Source organism: Chionomys nivalis, chromosome 24 (assembly GCF_950005125.1).
Source record: "Chionomys nivalis chromosome 24, mChiNiv1.1, whole genome shotgun sequence".
In the NCBI taxonomy this organism is placed as follows: domain Eukaryota; kingdom Metazoa; phylum Chordata; class Mammalia; order Rodentia; family Cricetidae; genus Chionomys; species Chionomys nivalis.
This window is the reverse complement of record NC_080109.1, coordinates 15,333,081-15,351,746: the sequence shown is the minus strand read 5'-3', so window position 1 is coordinate 15,351,746 and position 18,666 is coordinate 15,333,081. Positions and strand designations below refer to the sequence as shown.

Here is an 18,666-nt window from a genome sequence, read left to right as displayed (position 1 = left end):
ATAGTAGTTTGGGTTTGCATCCCTGGTCTCTTAGTTTCTGTAGTACCTCTATCCAGGACCTTCTGGCTTTCATGGTTTCCATAGAGAAGTCAGGTGTAAGTCTGATCGGTTTACCCTTATAAGTTACTTGGCCTTTTTCCTTTGCAGCTCTTAATATTCTTTCTTTAATCTGTATATTTTGTGTTTTGACTATTATATGGCGAGGGGACGTTTTTTTTTTGATCCAGTCTGTTTGGTGTTCTGTATGCTTCTTGAATATTCAAAGGAATATCTTTCTTTATGTTGGGGAAGTTTTCTTCCATAATTTTGTTAAAAATGTTTTCTGGACCTTTGAGCTGTGCCTCTTCTCCTTCTTCTATCCCTATTATTCTTAGGTTTGGTCTTTTTATTGTGTCCCATATTTCCTGAATGTTTTGTGATGAGAATTTGTTGGTTTTGGTGTTTTCTTTGATCAGTCCGTTTATTTTCTCTATGTTGTCTTCAGAATCTGAGATTCTTTCTTCTATCTCTTGTATTCTATTGATTATGCTTGTTTCTGTAGTCTCTGCTCGTTGACCTATATTTGCCATATCCAGCTGGTCCTCAGTTTGTGTTTTCTTCCTTGCTTCCATTTCAGTTTTCAATTCTTGGACTGTTTCCATTACCTGTTTGATCGTTTTTTCTTGGCTTCCCAGGGTATCATTTACGTATTTACTCATTTCTTCAAACTTTTTGTTATACTTCTCATCCATTTCTATGAGGGCGTTTTTTTACATGTTGTTTAAGGGACTCTATTGCTTTCAAAAAGTCAGTTTTTTCCTCTTCTCCTGTGATAGGGTGTTCAAGTCCTTGTGTTGTAAGATCATTGGGTTCTGGTGTTTTCATGTTGTTTTTCAGATTGTTGGGTGAATTCTTGCCTTGGCGTCTGCCCATCTCCTCTTACCGATGCTATCTATTGGGTTTGATTTAATTGTAGCGGGGCAATCCGTTCTCAGTGCAGGCTTCACTGTTTCTTGCCCGCACTATCCTGTATCCAGTGCCTCCGCTGCCCGGGCCTGCCTGCCGGTGCCTCCGCCGCCCGGAACTGTCTGTGCGCCGGTGTTTCCGCCGCCTAGGCCTGCCTGCCGGTGCCTCCGCCACCTGGGCCTGCCTGCGCGCCGGTGCTTCCGCCGCCTAGGCCTGCCTGCCGGGCCTGACTGCCGGTGCCTCCGCCACCCGGGCCTGTCTGCACGCCGGTGCCTCTGCCGCCCGGACTTGCCTGCGTGCTGGTGCCTCCGCCGCCCGGGCCTGTCTGTGCGCCGGTGCTTCCGCTGCCTAGGCCTGCCTGCCGGGCCTGACTGCCGGTGCCTCCGCCACCCGGGCCTGTCTGCACGCCGGTGCCTCTGCCGCCCGGACTTGCCTGCGTGCTGGTGCCTCCGCTGCCCGGGCCTGCCTGCGCGCCGGTGCTTCCGCCGCCTAGGCCTGTCTGCTGATGCCTCCGCCACCCGGAACTCCACCACCAAGTTTCTAAGAGTAAGCAGTAGCTGTCGTTTGGCTGCTGGAGCATGGCTCTAGATTCCAGCTTGTTGAACACCTTCCCTCCGTGTTTCCCGGTTCTTCCTTCTCCTCTTCCTCCGGGCCTGTCAAAGCCATCATGATCTGTTCCATTATCTTCAGCTTCCAAATCCGAAATTGTTAACACTGGATCCTCTTTCTCCTCTTTCTAGCCAATCCAACTTGTTATCAAATTCAATCCTATCCTTGAAATACCAATCCAAGTAACAACCTGTTTGACTTTCTTTTGTAAATTAAAAGACAATGATATATCGTGGGCATTTACAGAGTAAACTCTTTAACCAGACTCTCCATGACTTCACTCTAGCCTACTCTATGATAGCCTTTTATTTAATTTATCCATATATTTCTTTTATGATCCTAGGAAACCAAGTTCACAGAGCTTTCCTGGTTAAATTAAGTGCTTAATCATGTCAATCTTAGATGTTCTTTTACTTTGACTAAGGACAAGACCAAGGCATAATACTGCATGTCTTAGATACCCAGAATTTTTAGGAGGTGAAGGCAGGAGACCTATGAGTTTGAGCACTGAGATGTGTGTGTGTGTGTGCGCGCACACACGCACACATTTAACACATACACACACACACACACACTTAGAAAGAGATAGATGGCTATAGTTAATTTTCAACGTGGCAGAACTTAAAATCCAATCACCTGGGACAGGGGTTTCTAGGCATTTTGTAAAGGATTATCTTGCCTACATTTATCGAGGTGGGAAAACCTGCCCACCGGTTTCTCTGGCATCTTGAACTATGTAAACAGATAGAAGGTGCTGAGCAACACATATGTATACATGACTCTTTCCTTATTGTGGATGTGATATGACCAGCTGTTTCAAGCTCCTGAGCCTTGACTTCATCATGGCAGACTATATCCTTGAACTGTGAGCCTGAATAAACCCTTTCTTCCTTAAGTTGCTTTTCTAAGGAATATTTTATTGTGAAAACAGGAAAAACATCTAAGACAGAAATTGGTACTGGGATGTGAACCACAGCTGTGGTTCTTTGGTCTTTGGAACTGTTTGGCGCTTGGAGTGTGGAATCATTTGGTACCTTGGTCTAGATGCTAGAATCCTAACTTAATGGGCCTTTCTGGTGGAGATCAGAATGTTGACCCCACATCAGTGGTGATTAGTCTTTGTAAAACCGGAAGTTGTGCTATAATTGGTGAGAGCTACAATAATCACATTTACATCATGCCTGCTTTAGGCTGTATAACAATGCTGTCAAATTCACTTTCCAAATCAGTTGGGAGCTACCCTCCATTCCCAATTGGATGTTGCAATATTCAGCGTTAAAAGACTTTCTTTGAATGGTCTTTGGCTGTGATTACTTGAGACTTTTATTGCAAACATTGTAGGCTGAGCCAGTAACACAATAAAGAGACACTGGCAGTGGTACAAGGCAGCAACAACAGCACCAATGAAGATATCGATAGATGTGAGATGGTTAGAAACATTCAGAGGCGGCTGTGTCATAACCAGGGGGGAACAGAAGTGGAAGAAATCCAACATCACAAAAGGCAAAAGGATATGAAAAGCTGAAGATGAAAGATTATAGCCTCCAGTAACATTAATATTACAGGCTGCAGCCTGGGTAAAGATCAATAGTTCTGATGCCCAAGGCATAGGAACTGTAGCACTAGCTGTGGACTGCTAATGACTGCAGCTGCCTCTAGCTACTGCTAGAGACTGGAATTTGACTAGGTACTGAGTTCTGGACCCTTGACAAACAAATCTCAGAACTTTGTGCCTCTATTCAAACACCTAGACCTACAAATCTCCGTGCTCTAAAGCCTGGCACCGTGATTCCCTATTTTCAGGACCTGGAGACTTAAGACTCTGTCTTTCAGCATAGTCCAAGACTCTAGGTGCTCACTAGCCCAGAACTTACAAGAATAGAATAACTCCTCCTTGTCTATTCATGAGTTCTATCTAAGCAGACCTACTGGCAACACTGTCAGAAGGATAAGGCTGAATGGAGAGCAGGAGTTGCATGAGAGAGAATAGGCCAGATCATAGGAGTACCCAGAAATACTCTCCAGCTATGAAAAATCAAAGGGATGTCCAAGCAGAACAAGCAAATAACCTAAGCATCAACAAGGTGTTGAGTTTATGTCTCTGATTCAACTCTTACAGAGGGTCTTATCTTGTAGAGATCAAGCTACATAAGGAAGAGATAATAAGAAAATAACATGCCCAGGGAGGTGTTGAGTATATGGTAGTCACCTAAAAGGCTGGCCACCCTTTTCTTCTCAGTGTAAAGATATGAGGAAATGACTCCACTCTGGTTCATCAAGAGGCACAAAACTGATGTTTTATCTCAAACAAATTAGCCAAGCTTTCCAATGCTTTCTTTCTTCATTTATAAGACATAGGTCGTAGGGCCAGATATTTTGTAGAGTTGCTATGTCCTTAAATAAGATGCACGCCTACTTAGCAAAATGCTACCATGTAATAGCACTCACTAAATGTTAACGATTGTTAGTAAGAACAGAAAAAGGACTACATTAAATGCTGTTGTGTTATTGGAGTCAGTAATAGTGTTGTGTCTTTATTAATGGTAGCTGGATGTTTCTTGACTTTCAATTTGCAGAACTGAAATAAAATGTTCACACATATTTGCGAGAGTAGCAAGGGAATTTTATCTAGAGCAAAACAACAGGAAAGCTCAGAATGCAATGCAGGAGAGAATGAAGATACTGGTCACCGGCTGAAAGATGTTGTTGTAGCGTCTGAAGGAAGGGAGGGGCTGATTACTAAGGAGAAATAGTCTGAGTGGTTCTTTATTTTGATTGATAGATTAGGCCACATAATCATTTTTGCTATGATGTCTCTTCCCACGATGGATCCTTTTAAAATCATGTGCATGTCAATGATAGAGAGGAGTAACTTAGTAAACAGGAGATTCTCCTTAAAGCTCCCTTAGAGAACCCACTTTGCTAAGAAATTGTCCGAGTTTGATTGCTAAAGGAGAAATTTATCTCTCTACTCAGAGAGAATTGTGAGTGGAGCCAAATGTGCACAGGGGCTCAAAGTTCTTGGCACACTGTTCAGACAGGTGTGTGTGTGTGCATGCGCACATGCATGTGTGCATAGTACTTGTGAGTAAAAGAGTCAGACAGCAAAGTGCATTATTAGAAGAGAAAGTTGTGCATAACCCCAAACAAGCAGTCTTCCCATGTTTGCCTGCCCCTTTCTTACATCAAAACTGAGCCTAGCATCCTTTAAAGCAAGGCCAGGGAAGCCCACCAGGCCTTGGAGAGCTGCAGTCCATAGAATGACCCTGGGTTGTTGTGTTGTTCGTCTAGGTCTTATCTCTGGTATGTTCCAGTGTCAGCATGCTCACCCCACTGTGTTTCCATCTCTCCTGCCTGCAAAATCTCACCTCTGGGCCCACCAAATCCTCCTGATTTTCCACACTTACACCTGCATTTAGGATGGGTGATCATCCCTGGAGGCAATAACACAGCCTCACATAAAGGCTACTCTCTTATATAGTTTGGTTGTAAACCTAACCTTTAATGGCTGACTCATCTCTCTTGGTCATAAATGCTACTCTCAACTCATGGCAGGGCTTAGCAGGCCTTTCTCCCAGGCAGTTTTCTTTCATTACAGAAGGAAAGTGTGTGTGTGTGTGTGTGTGTGTGTGTAAGAGAGAGAGAGAGAGAGAGAGAGAGAGAGAGAGAGAGAGAGAGAGAGAGAGAGAGAGAGAGAGAGAGAAGTGTAGCCAGAGTTTTCCTTGCTGAAAACCTCAAAGTCAGCGGGTTACTTGGATCTTCTGGTTCTTTCCTCTGTCTGGGGTTACAAGTGTACACCACCAGAACCAGATTCTACATGGATATTGGGGCTCTAAACTCAGGTCCTCATGCTCTCGTAGCAACTATTTCACCAACTGAGCCATGCTCCATCGCCAAGCACCCGTCATCTTTAACAAGCTCCACCTGCTGTTTAGTAATGCTTCTGCTGATCAACTCCACCTGTTTTATGGTTTTTTACTGTGAACCAATTTTCTGGCCTCCTCAGACAGTATAGCCCATGTCCCTTTCCTCTTTGTTGCTGCTGCATTTTCCTAAGGAGCATTGACAGAAGAATCAGACAACAAATGCTGATTTCTTGTTTTCTCGCTTCTTTACTCCTGAATTTCTGCGACAAAAGTCCTTGTTAGATGTTTTTTCCATGGCTCCTCGGCTTTCCTCCTGCTTCTTTCTCATCACCAATAGTACCTATGTTTCTCACACTCCTTTATTTTTCCCTTAGCTCAGACCACATCCATCGACTCACCCTCTATTCTCGTTAAACTGTTCTGGGTATGCAACCTGTCTCCAGCCAGAAGCTAACCAAGCGCACACATTCTGCACAATATGTGGCCTTTCCAATGACTTCTTTATCTTCAGAGCTGAAGTGACCTCCAATTACTACTCTTTAAGGAGCCTCCACAGCCTCCGTTTAGTCTAATCCCTGCCTCTGCATCACTCCCCCTTCTTATCACCCAGTAGACCAGTAGATGTTGTCCAGACTATGTTCACGTATCCTAAGACTTCATATCCCCAAGGGCCTTCATTAACCTTTTGTCATTTCTCTATGGAATCCTCAACCTCAGTTTTACACTGGCTTTCCCTTTCTAGTAGTCAGTGTTGGTCAAGGCTTTCCCATCCTCAAGGTACATCCTCAATATTTGCTCTTCTTGCTACCATCATGGCTCTTTTGTCATATCTCATCGATCTGCCGAGAAAAGCTGTTTGAATTGCTATGGCCTCACTTCTGTTGATCACTTATGAAACATGGCCTCTCTCACACTCAGTGGACAGCATGTCTGTGGAAAGTACCATATTTCTGGTGACTGAATCAAACTTTCCAACACTGGTAAAGATTAATTTATTTTTATTTGGAAATTCATGTTTAAGAAATAGAATGGTTAGATGACAAAGAGTTTGTCAAACATGGCTAATGCTCATAGCATACACTCACTTTTCAATTGGAACAAAATAAGCCTATGGTAGAAGTAAGTTGGACCATAGGGGCTTAATAGAGGATGCTACGGTCAGTGCTATGCATAGGAAAGGGGGAACATGTCTCATTGGGACAGGAGGCAGCATCAGCATCAAGAAAGGGGCTCCATGTCAGAAGCAGACCTTAGGTTTTGAGGCAAAGACAGTTTTCTGTGTATCATGCGTGATCTGTATCTAACAATACAAGCCCTTGCTGGCATTGTGGAAATTTCCTTGCCCTGGTTTCAGTTAGATCTTTACTCTAATCCAGGACACTTGGAGAGATTCGTATACTATCTGATAACCACTGTCTGTAAAGAGAAAATCTTCAGTAGAAACCATATTTATTCTTTAACTGCTATTCAGCTCACGTCTGAAGAGCATGTACTTCTCATATAAAAATTCTGGAATATTAATCACGGTGCATGGGTTTTAGGAACTACTTTGGCCCCAAATATTTTAAATAAGGGACACTTAGTTTACATGAATGTAAGAAAGGAAAGCTAATGAGCTTCTGCTCCTTACAGAACTGAATTTTCTAGGACCCCATAGGGAAGATGGAAACCCTGCAAGCAGTTCTGGAGTCAGGGGCACTGTTGGTCCTCTCTCCTGAAGCATCCTAACTGTGTCTTAACGAGCCACCACACTTTAGGCACCTGTTTCTATAGGGGAATCTCTAGATTTCTCCACTCTTTCTGTTACTAACCATCCCTTGGAGAGTGTGTCCTAAATTGGGCCACAGACATTGCCGAATCAGGAGCTCCCTGGTGATATGACCTGAACAACATAAGAACTGCCAATCATAGTACAAAGTGGTTTTTATTAATCAGACTATGAAAAAAATGGGCCAGACACTTTAAAGTTACAAAAAAGCACATGTGGATGCTTTGACACATCTAAAAATCCCTCTCAATGTTGAAATGGGAATAATACAATAATAAATGACAAGATAATTTGTGTATGCCTTTCTAGGTCTTAATTGCTTTATCTGAAGAATCCACAATTCTCATAAAAACAATATAAGCCATGTTTTCCTTTTGTGCCCATGGAGACTGTGCTGGCTAGTTTTCTATCAATTTGATACAAGCTAAAGTCATCTGAGAGGGGAGAGTTAAGAAAATGTCTCCATGGGATGGACCAGGGTGTTGTCAAGTCTCCAGGGCATTTTCTTAATGAATGATTGATATGGGAGGGCCCAGCTCATGGTGGGTGGTGCCACCCCTGGGCCGGTGGTCCTGGGTTCTATATGAAAGCGGACTGAGTGGATCTAAAGAGCAAGTCAGCAAGCAGCTCCCCTCCATCAGCTCCGACCTCAAGGTCCTAGCCGGGTTTGGGCTATTGCTTTGGATCCCTTCAGTGGACTGTGATTCCGGATATGCAAGCCAAATAAACAAACCCTTTCCTTCCCAAGTCTCTTTTGGTTTTGGTGTTTCATCACAGGAATCGTAACCCTAAGTAAAACAGGGTCTTAAATAACTTGCCCAGGTCACATGTTCGCATAAGACAGAGCTGAGCCATCCTCTTCTGCCTGAGGTCAGTTAAGTCCCCATTTGCTTTTGCAGAATTAAGTGATTTTCCAGCCTCCATTTAGAGTTGACAACCATTGGTTTACTTTTACCATTTACTTCCTCATTCACTGTATTTGTGGATTTTATTAATGAGGGTCCTTTTGAGACAATGTGATCTAATAAGCTAATATAATATAATCATATTGAGCTAATATAATATTAGAAAATATCAGTCAAAGACAACTCTACAGTACTTGTTAGGTTTACATCTCACACAAAATGGCATCCCTTTATTCTGAGTGAGACACAGATTTATTTCTTTTTATCAGATAGCAAGAACCATCAACATTAAGGGTGAGAATAATATATCAGAAATATGGGTTGTTTTTACTTTTCATTATGATATCCAAGACAATTTTGAGTTTTTATCAAGGAAGTATGTAGTGTCTTCTTCAACAATTGGGTTTTACTTTCAAGTTTTGGTGAATAACCAAGACCAGTGGTAATAACTTGTACTTGTATAGTTTTGAGGATTGCTAGGAAAAGTGTCCCCCACACGGCACCAGGACATAGAGAGACCAAGCTGGTACAGACTGTGAAGCTTCCTTCTTGTGGGACAGCTCTCTTAGAACCAGGAAGGACAATGTCAGCTTCTGGGAACCAAAGTCAGCAACCGTCTCACCCAGCTGTGAACCCTGTGAGCTGGCACAATGACTGGCCTGGCAAGACATGTCCATGTGTGCAATACTGGCACAAGCGATCTTCTGACTGCAGTTAAAACCTGCCTCATAAGAGGAAAAGAACTCCTGGTATTCTCAATTGGACCAAGAACCAGTGGCTGGAGAGCTCGTAAACCCTACAGGAAAACCCAGTACTGCCATTTTGGCAAATAGATGTAGTCTCGAACTGACTTCTAAATGGATATCTCTACACGCATTGATTAGTACCTCACTCAGAGCTCATCAGAGAAGCTTCTTTGTATACCAGTCAGCAATTATTTGAGCCCCCACCTGTATAAAGTGCAGAGAAATAGCATCTTTGGTACAGCTTAAATGGTACAGCTATATCACAACCCTTTCCCTGTAGCTTGGGAAATGGGGAATCAGGGGTGGGGTGAGGATGGGGGTGCAGAGAGGATAAGATCCAGAAATCCAGGAGGACATGGTATCTTCTGGACAGGACAGGTCTGCTGTACTCATGAAAGAACAGAAGCTGTAGCTGCCTGCACGAGACCTGTAAAGATCAAGCCAGATAACTTGGGGAAGGGATGCTCATGAGCCTATTCCTCTGACTGAGGAACTTTTGACAGCTGGTGGCTTCCGGGGCACAGACAGTCTGTTTTCTCTAGTGGTATGGTTTTGGTAGTTTGACCATGCTTCAGTGAATGCCCCCCCCCCCACATATATGGCCAGCACAAGTTGGGCTCAGTGGATTATGAAAAAAATAAAACAAGAAATGAAGTTTGAAGGGTGAGGATGGATCTGGGAGGAGTTAAGAGAGGCATAGGGGCTTGACAGAATGGAAAATTATAATACAATCCTATATTATGCACACGAGTGAAATTCTCAGAGAATGACCAAAACATATAATATATCAACAGTAAAATAAGAATTTGCTTTTTATGCTAAGTACCAACGTATCAAAATATATCAAATCTAGTTTTGGCAAATTATGTCCAATAGTTAATTGTCAGGATAATTCAATTCCTTTTTCATAAAATATAGTAGACATAAAATTGGGATGTTTACTATTTTTATATTTTATTGTAGAGTTATTTCATAAGGTCATAGGTGAAATATTGTGTGCAGCAGAGAGCGATGGACCGTGATGAGCCACAGGCTGAAGAAACTAGTTCAGAGAGAAAAAGGAAGCATGTAAAATTCCCAGCTGCCAAGGAAGAGCTTGGTCATGTATTTTTTAAAAAGGATGATACCAAATCACTTTGGAACTTCAATTTCATTGGATAAATTTAAGATAATGATTTAAGATTTTTTTTTATTCTTTTTTACTGATTTAAGATTTTTTAAACAATATTAATAGACTGCACAAGAATGGCACTTCCTATACATAAGAGAGTTCTTGGGCTGTGACTGTTGTCCTCTAACTTTTGGCTTAGATCCACTAACAACTGATAAGTATTCACAGAAATATTGGCATGCTTCTGAGAGCTATTCCTCTACCTCTTCAGTCCTTTTCTTTCCTGCCTTCCCAGAGCCTGTAAGACCTTACTGTAGCTCTATAATGTTAACCTGTGGCCTTGTCATAAGCAGGAAAATTCACATATGTCCCCAGGCTCACATACAGTAGACATTGAGATAGGGGATAGGGAAGAGGGATTTAGGATAATTAGGGGAACCACAGGGTTAGTGATACCAAACAACACGGTAGTGGGAATCTTGAGAGAGCAGTGGCATTGTAAATATCATGGATCTTCTGAGCCAAAACAGAGGTCAGGGGTTGCATACCCTTGAGCAAGCTTGGGTCCCACCCATGTGCCTTAATCAAAAAGACATTAACCAGAGTCTCCTTTCTTCAGAGATAGTGTTCATAACATACATGTGCGCGTGCACGTGTGCGCGCGCGCACACACACACACACACACACATTCCTATCTTCCTTCCAATTCCATCTTCACCTCAAGTCTGGCTGCAAATCCAATTGTAAGATGATTTTCATGCCTTCCGTGGATGTTAAGTGTCTGGAGGGTCAATTGCTGATTCAAAGAGCCTTCGGCTCCCAGTGGAATGGGAAATAGAATCAACATTTCACTTTATGGTTGAGCCAAAAGGTTAGGAAAGCTGTCTTATCAATCTAATTGGAGGAGACGGTCAATCTAATTGGAGGAAATTCACATTAAAACTTTCCAACTCGGCCTGGAGAGATGGCTCAGTGGTTAAAAGCACGGTCTGTTTTTCCCGAGGACCTGGGGCTAATTTCCAGTATCTACATGGCAGCTTACAATTGGCTGTTATTCCAGTTCTAGGGTACCTGACACCCTCATACAGATAGATATACATGGAGGCCGAGCACCAATGTTCATAAATTATATATATGGGGAGTGGGAATTTGGATTGGTATTTTTTTAAAAAATCTAATAAAAAGGAATATATATCTATATCTATATCCATCTTTCAAAACGCTGAAAAGGGCTGATGAGTCTCAAGTGGGCTTTTTGTAAAAAATGTAACTCTGATGTAATGATGAAATATAATTTACTCAAACCTTATTATCTAAGGTAAAAGTTCCATTGTTGAGTGTAACTGCATTCCTAACTTTAGAGATGCTATAGCAGCATCGGCTTCAGAATTACAAAGTTTTGGAGACTTGTTCTTGAATTTCCATATTCCAGGAAGTGACAGGTAGTGGCCGCCTTACCTCTCCTGTCAGGAAACCTTAGAGGTAGATAGCCTTTCAGCCCAAGCGCAGCGGGCTCAGTTACAAGTCCGTGGCAGGATAAGGTTAAGGTGGGGGAGGGGGCAGGGCAGAAGAGGGAGACAGAAACAGAAATCAATTCAAATTACTTTGATGACAGTCGCTTAGCATCTTCTCAGAAAGGCAGATTGGAACTTCGAAGATGCTGGTAGCCCGCACAGGCGCTGCAGGGAGTCAGATCTCCGAAGACAACAGCAAGTTCAGAAAGCAGTCTGGCCTTTCCTCAGGAGGGAAAGACAAATCTCCCAAGAAAGCCCATGAGAATGTCAAAGACAGCAGCCTCAGCCCCTGCGGGCAAAGCCAGCTCAGGGCGCGGCAGCTGGCCCTGCTGCGGGAAGTGGAGATGAACTGGTACCTGAAGCTCTGCGAGCTGTCGAGCGAGCACACCACAGCTCATACCACCGGGATGCCGCACAGGTGAGCGCGCTGATGGGGAGCATCCCGGGCGGGATCCGGAGAGCAGGTGTGTTGCCTTCCTCCCAGGCTGTGAAATCTTAGCAGCGGCTCTCACGGTCTAGCGGATGCTTGGCACTTGCGAACATGGACAACAAAAGGCAGAAACTTGGTGCAACAGTAAACACGGCTCTCTGGGCTGCGATTCGGAAAGCATCCTGTGGAAGTCGGTAATGAGTTTACTGGAGAGTAAAAAATTTTCTTAAAAAATCTGAGGAATTCGGAGGCTGTAGGGAAAGAAAAGTTCCTTCCCCAAGGAAAAAAAATGTCATTGCTGCCTGCCTGCATTTCCTTTACCTTGAGAAGTAGGACAGGAGGGGAAGGCTCTTTAGCTGTTCGAAGGTGGACAGTTGAAGGTTTCGGTGGTTCATGAGGGTGCCTAGTATATTGTACTGACAACCATATACCTCAGCGGTGGGGACAGATTACCCCTGGGGAAAAGGGTACTTTTTAAAAAGGTGTAAATGTAAAGCAGTTTCCGGCAGATTTTCTTTCTCCCTCTTCTCAGTCTTCACATACCAGGAGGGGAGGATGGTTTCATTAAATTCACTGCAGCAAGGCAACCTGTACAGAGTAAAGTGTCTGGAGTCCTGAAGCCCAAGTAGACTTATTTCCAACAAATTTTTTTTATTAAGAAATCTCTTAAGAAATAAAGATAACTTTGCAAGAGAAGCTACAGTGTAATACACCCGTAATAGTTTTTATTCAATGATAATAAAAATCCACTAATGAAATAGCCAAAATCTGTTTTTTGTAAAGACTACAACATATTATATCAAAACATCCAGTATGCCATTAGCAGCTTCCGTATGTATATGCGGTGTGTGTGTGTGTGTATGGGGTGATGTGGTATGTGTGTGCCTGGAATTATATGTGTTACACGTCTGTGATATGTGTTGTCTATATGTGATATTGTGTATGTGGTGTATATGTGTATTGTATGAGTGTGTGGTATCTTTGTGTGTGTTGTGAGTGTGTGACGTGTTTGTAGTGGGAATATGCTGGGATGTGTGGTGCCTGCACACGAGTGTGGAGGTATGCAGGGAGACCAGGGCAGGACATCATGTTTCTTCTTCTGCCATGCTCCATTTTATTGCATTGAGACTAGATGTCTCACTGTATCAGAAGCTTGTCATTTAGCTAGGCGGGTTGTCCAGGGGACTCTCGGGTGTTGCTTGTCTTTGCTCCACAATTGCTAGAGTTACAGGCATGCATTCCCCACCCCTGACTTTTTATGGGGTTGCTAGGATTTGGACTCAGGCAGGTTTGAACACTTGCCGAGCAAGCCCTCTTCAGCTTCTGTTGTTATATTTCTAATTCAAAAAGGATATCAAAAAAAAGAAAAGATATCCAGGGAAACTTCTAAAGTAGTTGAATTAGATAGTACATATACTTAGAAACATGGACAATACTCTTCAAATGCCTCAACAAACTTACATTCCCCCCCTTTCAATCGACAGTAATAAAATAATGTTTCAAAATATAGGTCACTATTAAAAAATCACCACGTAAAATAAAGGATGAAATAAGCTTTCTAGAAATGTTCTGGGAATAGATTTAGTATTCATGGACAAGGTGACCTATGTATATTCTTATATAAATTCTGATGCCTACGTTTGGGGTAAGAGGAGGAAGGACTTAAGGAAGGGATGGTCTCATTTAAGGATGGCTTGCAAGAGCTTGTCCCTGCCAGAAATTCACCTTCTTACATAACTTATATCCCAAATCATTGCATATCTTTCAAGCTCATAAAGCTATTATTACAGAGGCTCTCCAGGGGAGGGGAGTTAAATGACAAAGGAAATCCCTAATAATGTTTTTTTCAAACATATTCTTTGCCTTACTCTAAACCCGTAATTTTCCATAATGAATATAATACAGAACCACAAAATTCATCCTGTCAACAGACACTGAATCAACTATCCCAAGTCAAAGTGAAAGATCAATTAAGATAATAAAGTTTAGTGAGAAATTGGGGGGGGGGGTGTGAATCACCGCTCTTTACTGTTCTCCTTAAATGATAACTGGCCCCATTGTCAGAAAAGACGGAATAAGACATGATTTGAGATCATTGTAATCTTCAGGGCAGTGCCATTGATTGACACCAGTTGATTGACACCAGTTGTGTGTCGCCCTTGCTTACTGAGTGCTTTGAAAAAGTAAAGGTCTTATCTACTCACCGCCATCAGGACAGGAAATGCCCATCCATCCTGAACTTTTGCAGTGTCTGTGTTTCCAGGAAGGGACTAGTTAGTGTATGTAGCAGGCACTGGCTGGCAGTCAGATTTAAGGGTTGTCTGTGAAGTCCCCAAGGCAATTGATTTGCACTGTCTTGGACTGGAGTTTTCTTGTTGAATCTGGGCCTGACCATTACGGACAGCTTCCTTTTGCAGGGCTAAGTTCTCAATTGTGTTGAGGCCTATACATAATGAAGTTATAATTCATCTGTATTGTAATAATACACTGTAATCATGCAAGCTCCTAAAAGATGTGATCCTAAGACAAAAGAATTGCCGTAGAATTAGATCCTCCTATCACAAGGTCAATCTTCCTTTAAGGTCTAAGGAGGGATTAGAGGTTAAATAAATCTGCTAAAACCCTTTTTTTAAAGAACAAGTGGAGAAAAATCTCTCCAGCTGAATGCTTCCAGAGGAAGGATGGGAATTTAGGTTTTCAGTATGAAGTGTCAACTTCTTTCCGTTTTTTCTTCAATACTTGTGTCTTCTCATCCCATGGTGCATGAACTAGTTGGGAATCTCCAAGGCCACAAGACCAGTCGATGAAGCCCACCTTTGCTCTGTGTTGCTGACTCTTGCTCGGGTCTCCTGGTGTGGAGGCTCTGTGTGCAAATACCATTGAACACTGGCAGTTGAGGTGTGGATGTTGTTTATCTTGACTCCTTTTCAATACAAGCTTCCCTCTCCTACTTTAATCTGGGAGGCAGGAATACAGAAATCATGACGCTGTGACAGAGAGCTTCCAGAGATGCTTTAGCAAGGCGTACGTGGATAAACAAACCAACCCAAGCACAGTTTCCTGGTACTGACTAGGCTCCAAACTTTACACTCTGCCGAGGCTCAGTCTCCAAGTGAACGTCTTCAACTCTGCTGGACACAAGATGGTCATGTTAACTCCCCTGCCTGGGACAGCTCATTCCCTCCCCTGTCCCAGTCACCCAAGACAGGGCATACAAAGGAGCTGCTGATCACAGGATTCCTTTGTGTGGAAACTGTTCTTTAAAACATGTAATAGTTTTGTTAAAAGGACTCAGGGCCTCTTGTTGTGCTAGAAGTAAAGAAATGCTCGAAGATAAATGGGTACATGAAAGGGATGAGGGAGTTAGCTTGAAGGAGCTCCTGCTGGCTAATTGGGTTAGGTATAATAGTAACTAATGACAACAACGCGATATACACACTGAAGGAAGTAAACTATGATTCATACCGAGTCAGGGAAAAAGAAGTGCACTTAATTTTACAAATCTATTGTTTCATATTGGTCTCCTAGTTAACACTGCACCAGTACACTTAAAATGTGGCTCGGAAGGTAAATCTTACATTGAATGTTCTTATCACAAAAGGAAAAAAAAACCTTTGGTGACACAAATTTTAAAAGCTAGAAGTGGAGAAGAAGGAAACTCTTGGAGTTGAAGGGCTAATTTGTGGCATTGATTGTGGTGATGGGCTCACAGGTGTGTGTATTCACATAAAGCTTTAGCAACTTATGTGCATTAAATATGCAAAACTTCACTGGGGGGGAGTCAGAGGCAGGTAATCTTTGTGAGTTCAAGTCCAGCCTGGTCTACAAGAGCTAGTTCCAGGACAGGCTCCCAAGCTACAGAGAAACCCTATTTCAAAAACCAAACCAAACCAAACAAAAATAAATAAAAACAAACCAAAACAAAAAAAATTAAAAAAACCCAAAAAAAAAAAAGCAAAACTTTTTGCATGGCAATTGTTCCTCAATGAAGAAAACCCAGCTAAAGTAAATCTCAAATTGTCTTGAAAGTTATACTTATTGGGACAATAATAAAAAGTAGGTTGCTATGTAATCTACAGAAAAAAATGATAAAAAGTTTCCCATGACCTCATATTTTATGAGGTCCCCACAATTTATATGTTTATAGACAAAGCTAGAGAGTGTCCAGAGGAGAAAACTGGAAGGTTTGCATCAGTATCATGGATCACAGGCTATAGGCACAGGGATCCTCAGACTGGACATTAAAAAGATGTTCATCACGGTGATGTTTCTGCCAGATGTGTAATCTGAATCTATGTGGGAAAAGAGAAGTCGATCCAATATTCTGCACACTAACCTCTAATCAGGAATTGGTTTGAGCCACATCTGCAGGAGAACTGCCCTAAATTTCTGACACACATTGTCCATATTGAAGGAGACCAAGGAGAAGGACTCCCAAATACAGTTTATGTCCTGCACTGAGTCCTGGGTGGAATCTAGTCGGCTCTTCAATGTGCTGTAGGGATGCCAGACAAGTTCTAAAGACAGACTATGGGTTAGATAATAGAATTACATCAAATCCACATGTTCTTATTTTGAAAACTTTGTCATGGTTCTTTAGAGAACATCTTTATTTCTAAGATACACACTGCAGTGTTACAGAGTGGCATAAGTGCAGTGAAATAATTCAAAAATAAAAGCAAATAATTATAATTTAAAAATAATATTAACATGTGTGTACATGTGCACATATGCATATCATAGATGTACATACATATACATATATAAATATATAAATTTATACCATGATTACTTCAACATCCATGGGGATTGGTTATGTAGCTCATCTCATCCCCAGTGATACCCAGTGATACTAAAGTCCCTTATATAAAACAGCATAGTGTTTGCACAGGACACACATCTTTCCCTGTAATTTAAATCACCTCTGTACTGCTTGTATTAAGTAGCATATTAGATTGCATCCAGCATAAATGCCACAGAAGTGACTGTCATACTGATAATAATAGCAAGGTTATAAAAGGATCTGTACATGTTCAATAGTGGTGTTTTTACAGGGGATATCTTGGATCTGGGACTGCTTGAATTCACAGCTGTAGAACTCAGATATGGAAGAGTGATCTCACTCACACACATACACACACACACACACAGAGAGAGAGAGAGAGAGAGAGAGAGAGAGAGAGAGAGAGAGAGAGAGAGAGAGGGAGGGAGGGAGAGAGAGAGAAAGAAGGAATTATGCTAATACAAATAGGATAAAGTAATGGATTATTTACGTTGAATTGGTAACTGGTGAATTATAAAAATATATCAGGTATAGTTTATACTAATCTTGTGACTTCCTTTCTAAATTTGATATCAGAGGACAGTAAAATATGATTAGAAAATAAAAAGGACAGTTAATAATACTGATGTTTCCAGACAGCTTGGGAGTCAGCACCTCACGCGATTTCCTCTGGACCTTGCTGTCTAATCTCCTAGTGCTGTGCTTGGCAGTTGTATTCAGGTGCAGAGAGTTTTCTGTAACTATGATGTGTCACACAGAAATCATACAATCACAATCATAAGAGAAAGGAAGGCCTCCGCAGAAAGGAAGAGAAGGCCCTTATTCCAAGCAAGAGGGAGACAGGGTTCCTTCCATTCTGACAGGGATCACCTGGGTAGAAGCAGTAGATACCCTCCTGTGGTCTATGGGCCCCCTGATAGGTATGAACCTCACTCCACCCATTAGGGAGACATATCAAGGGCCATTATTTCAAGGAGCCGTTATTTACAGTGCTAGCTGGAGGCTGTCTTGGCACAGGGAACAACATTCAACAAAGCCACATAATAGCCGCACCATCCATCAGTTCCTGCAAACGTTATCTGTGAACTAGTTCCAACCAAGCAGAGAAATTGCACCTTAATTTCAGAAAGTGTTTTCACAAAAGCACATTATCTTAGCATTTAACCCTGTAGGCGTCAGGGTTAACATGTAGCCAAGAAGAATGCCCAGGTAACATGCTGTATTGGTGGGCATGCAGCGATAGATTCTATGAATTATTTGTTTCTGTTAGGTAGGCACAGGACTCATGACCCAGGTCATTCTAAACACGAGAGTATTCATGTGAGCCAGGAAGAACACTGTGGGTACTTAGCAGAAGCAGGGCACAGATCTGTAGACAGGGTAAAGTATCAAGAAATTTTTGAGTGTTCTGGAAAAAGTAACTTTTCCCTTCAGATATGCCTCATGGACTTTTCTAAAGTTTGCCCCTTTTAATAAGGAACTCAAAAGTGTTTATGATTAAACACGTAGGTTTTTTCCTGCAGTAGATAACAATTTCTTTTTATGGAACCCTTAATACATAACACACTATTCTCATCTTTCATTCTTTCTGCAACCCTAAGCGATAAGACCATTTTATGAGGAGGTCTCAAGTCTAGTGTTCTCTGCTTGTTACACCAGCACTTAACGGTGTGAACGCTCAGGGCTCCCCTCTGGAAGCCTCTTACAGGAAGTTCATGAGGGGCCGACAGCTCTGTATAGCAGAGCCAAATCCACTCATCTGTGACAATGCCAAAGGAGAGTTCAGGCTGTATGCTTCCTGCCGCATTACTCTGCACTGCCACACGGCTGGTGGCTGAAAGCATTTTGTTTCGGCAGAAACAATGTATCGGCACTTTGTTTCTGCAGAAACAATGTATCGGCACTTTGTTTTGGCAGAAACAATGTATCGGCATTCTGTTTCCGCAGAAACAATGTATCGGCACTTTGAAACAAAGTATCGGCACTTTG

The 18,666-nt window shown here is 42.2% G+C and overlaps 1 protein-coding gene across 1 annotated transcript in view; it reads left to right on the top strand.

Moving 5' to 3' along the window:
• Positions 1 to 11,580: 11,580 nt before the first annotated feature.
• The window catches only part of Kcnab1 (potassium voltage-gated channel subfamily A regulatory beta subunit 1), a 332,096-nt gene continuing 325,010 nt past the window's right edge, over positions 11,581 to 18,666 (top strand). The window contains exon 1 of the mRNA XM_057757376.1: positions 11,581 to 11,882. Coding sequence (XP_057613359.1) covers positions 11,608 to 11,882 — 275 coding nt within the window. The 5' untranslated portion in view covers positions 11,581 to 11,607. The remainder of the gene's footprint in view (positions 11,883 to 18,666) is intronic.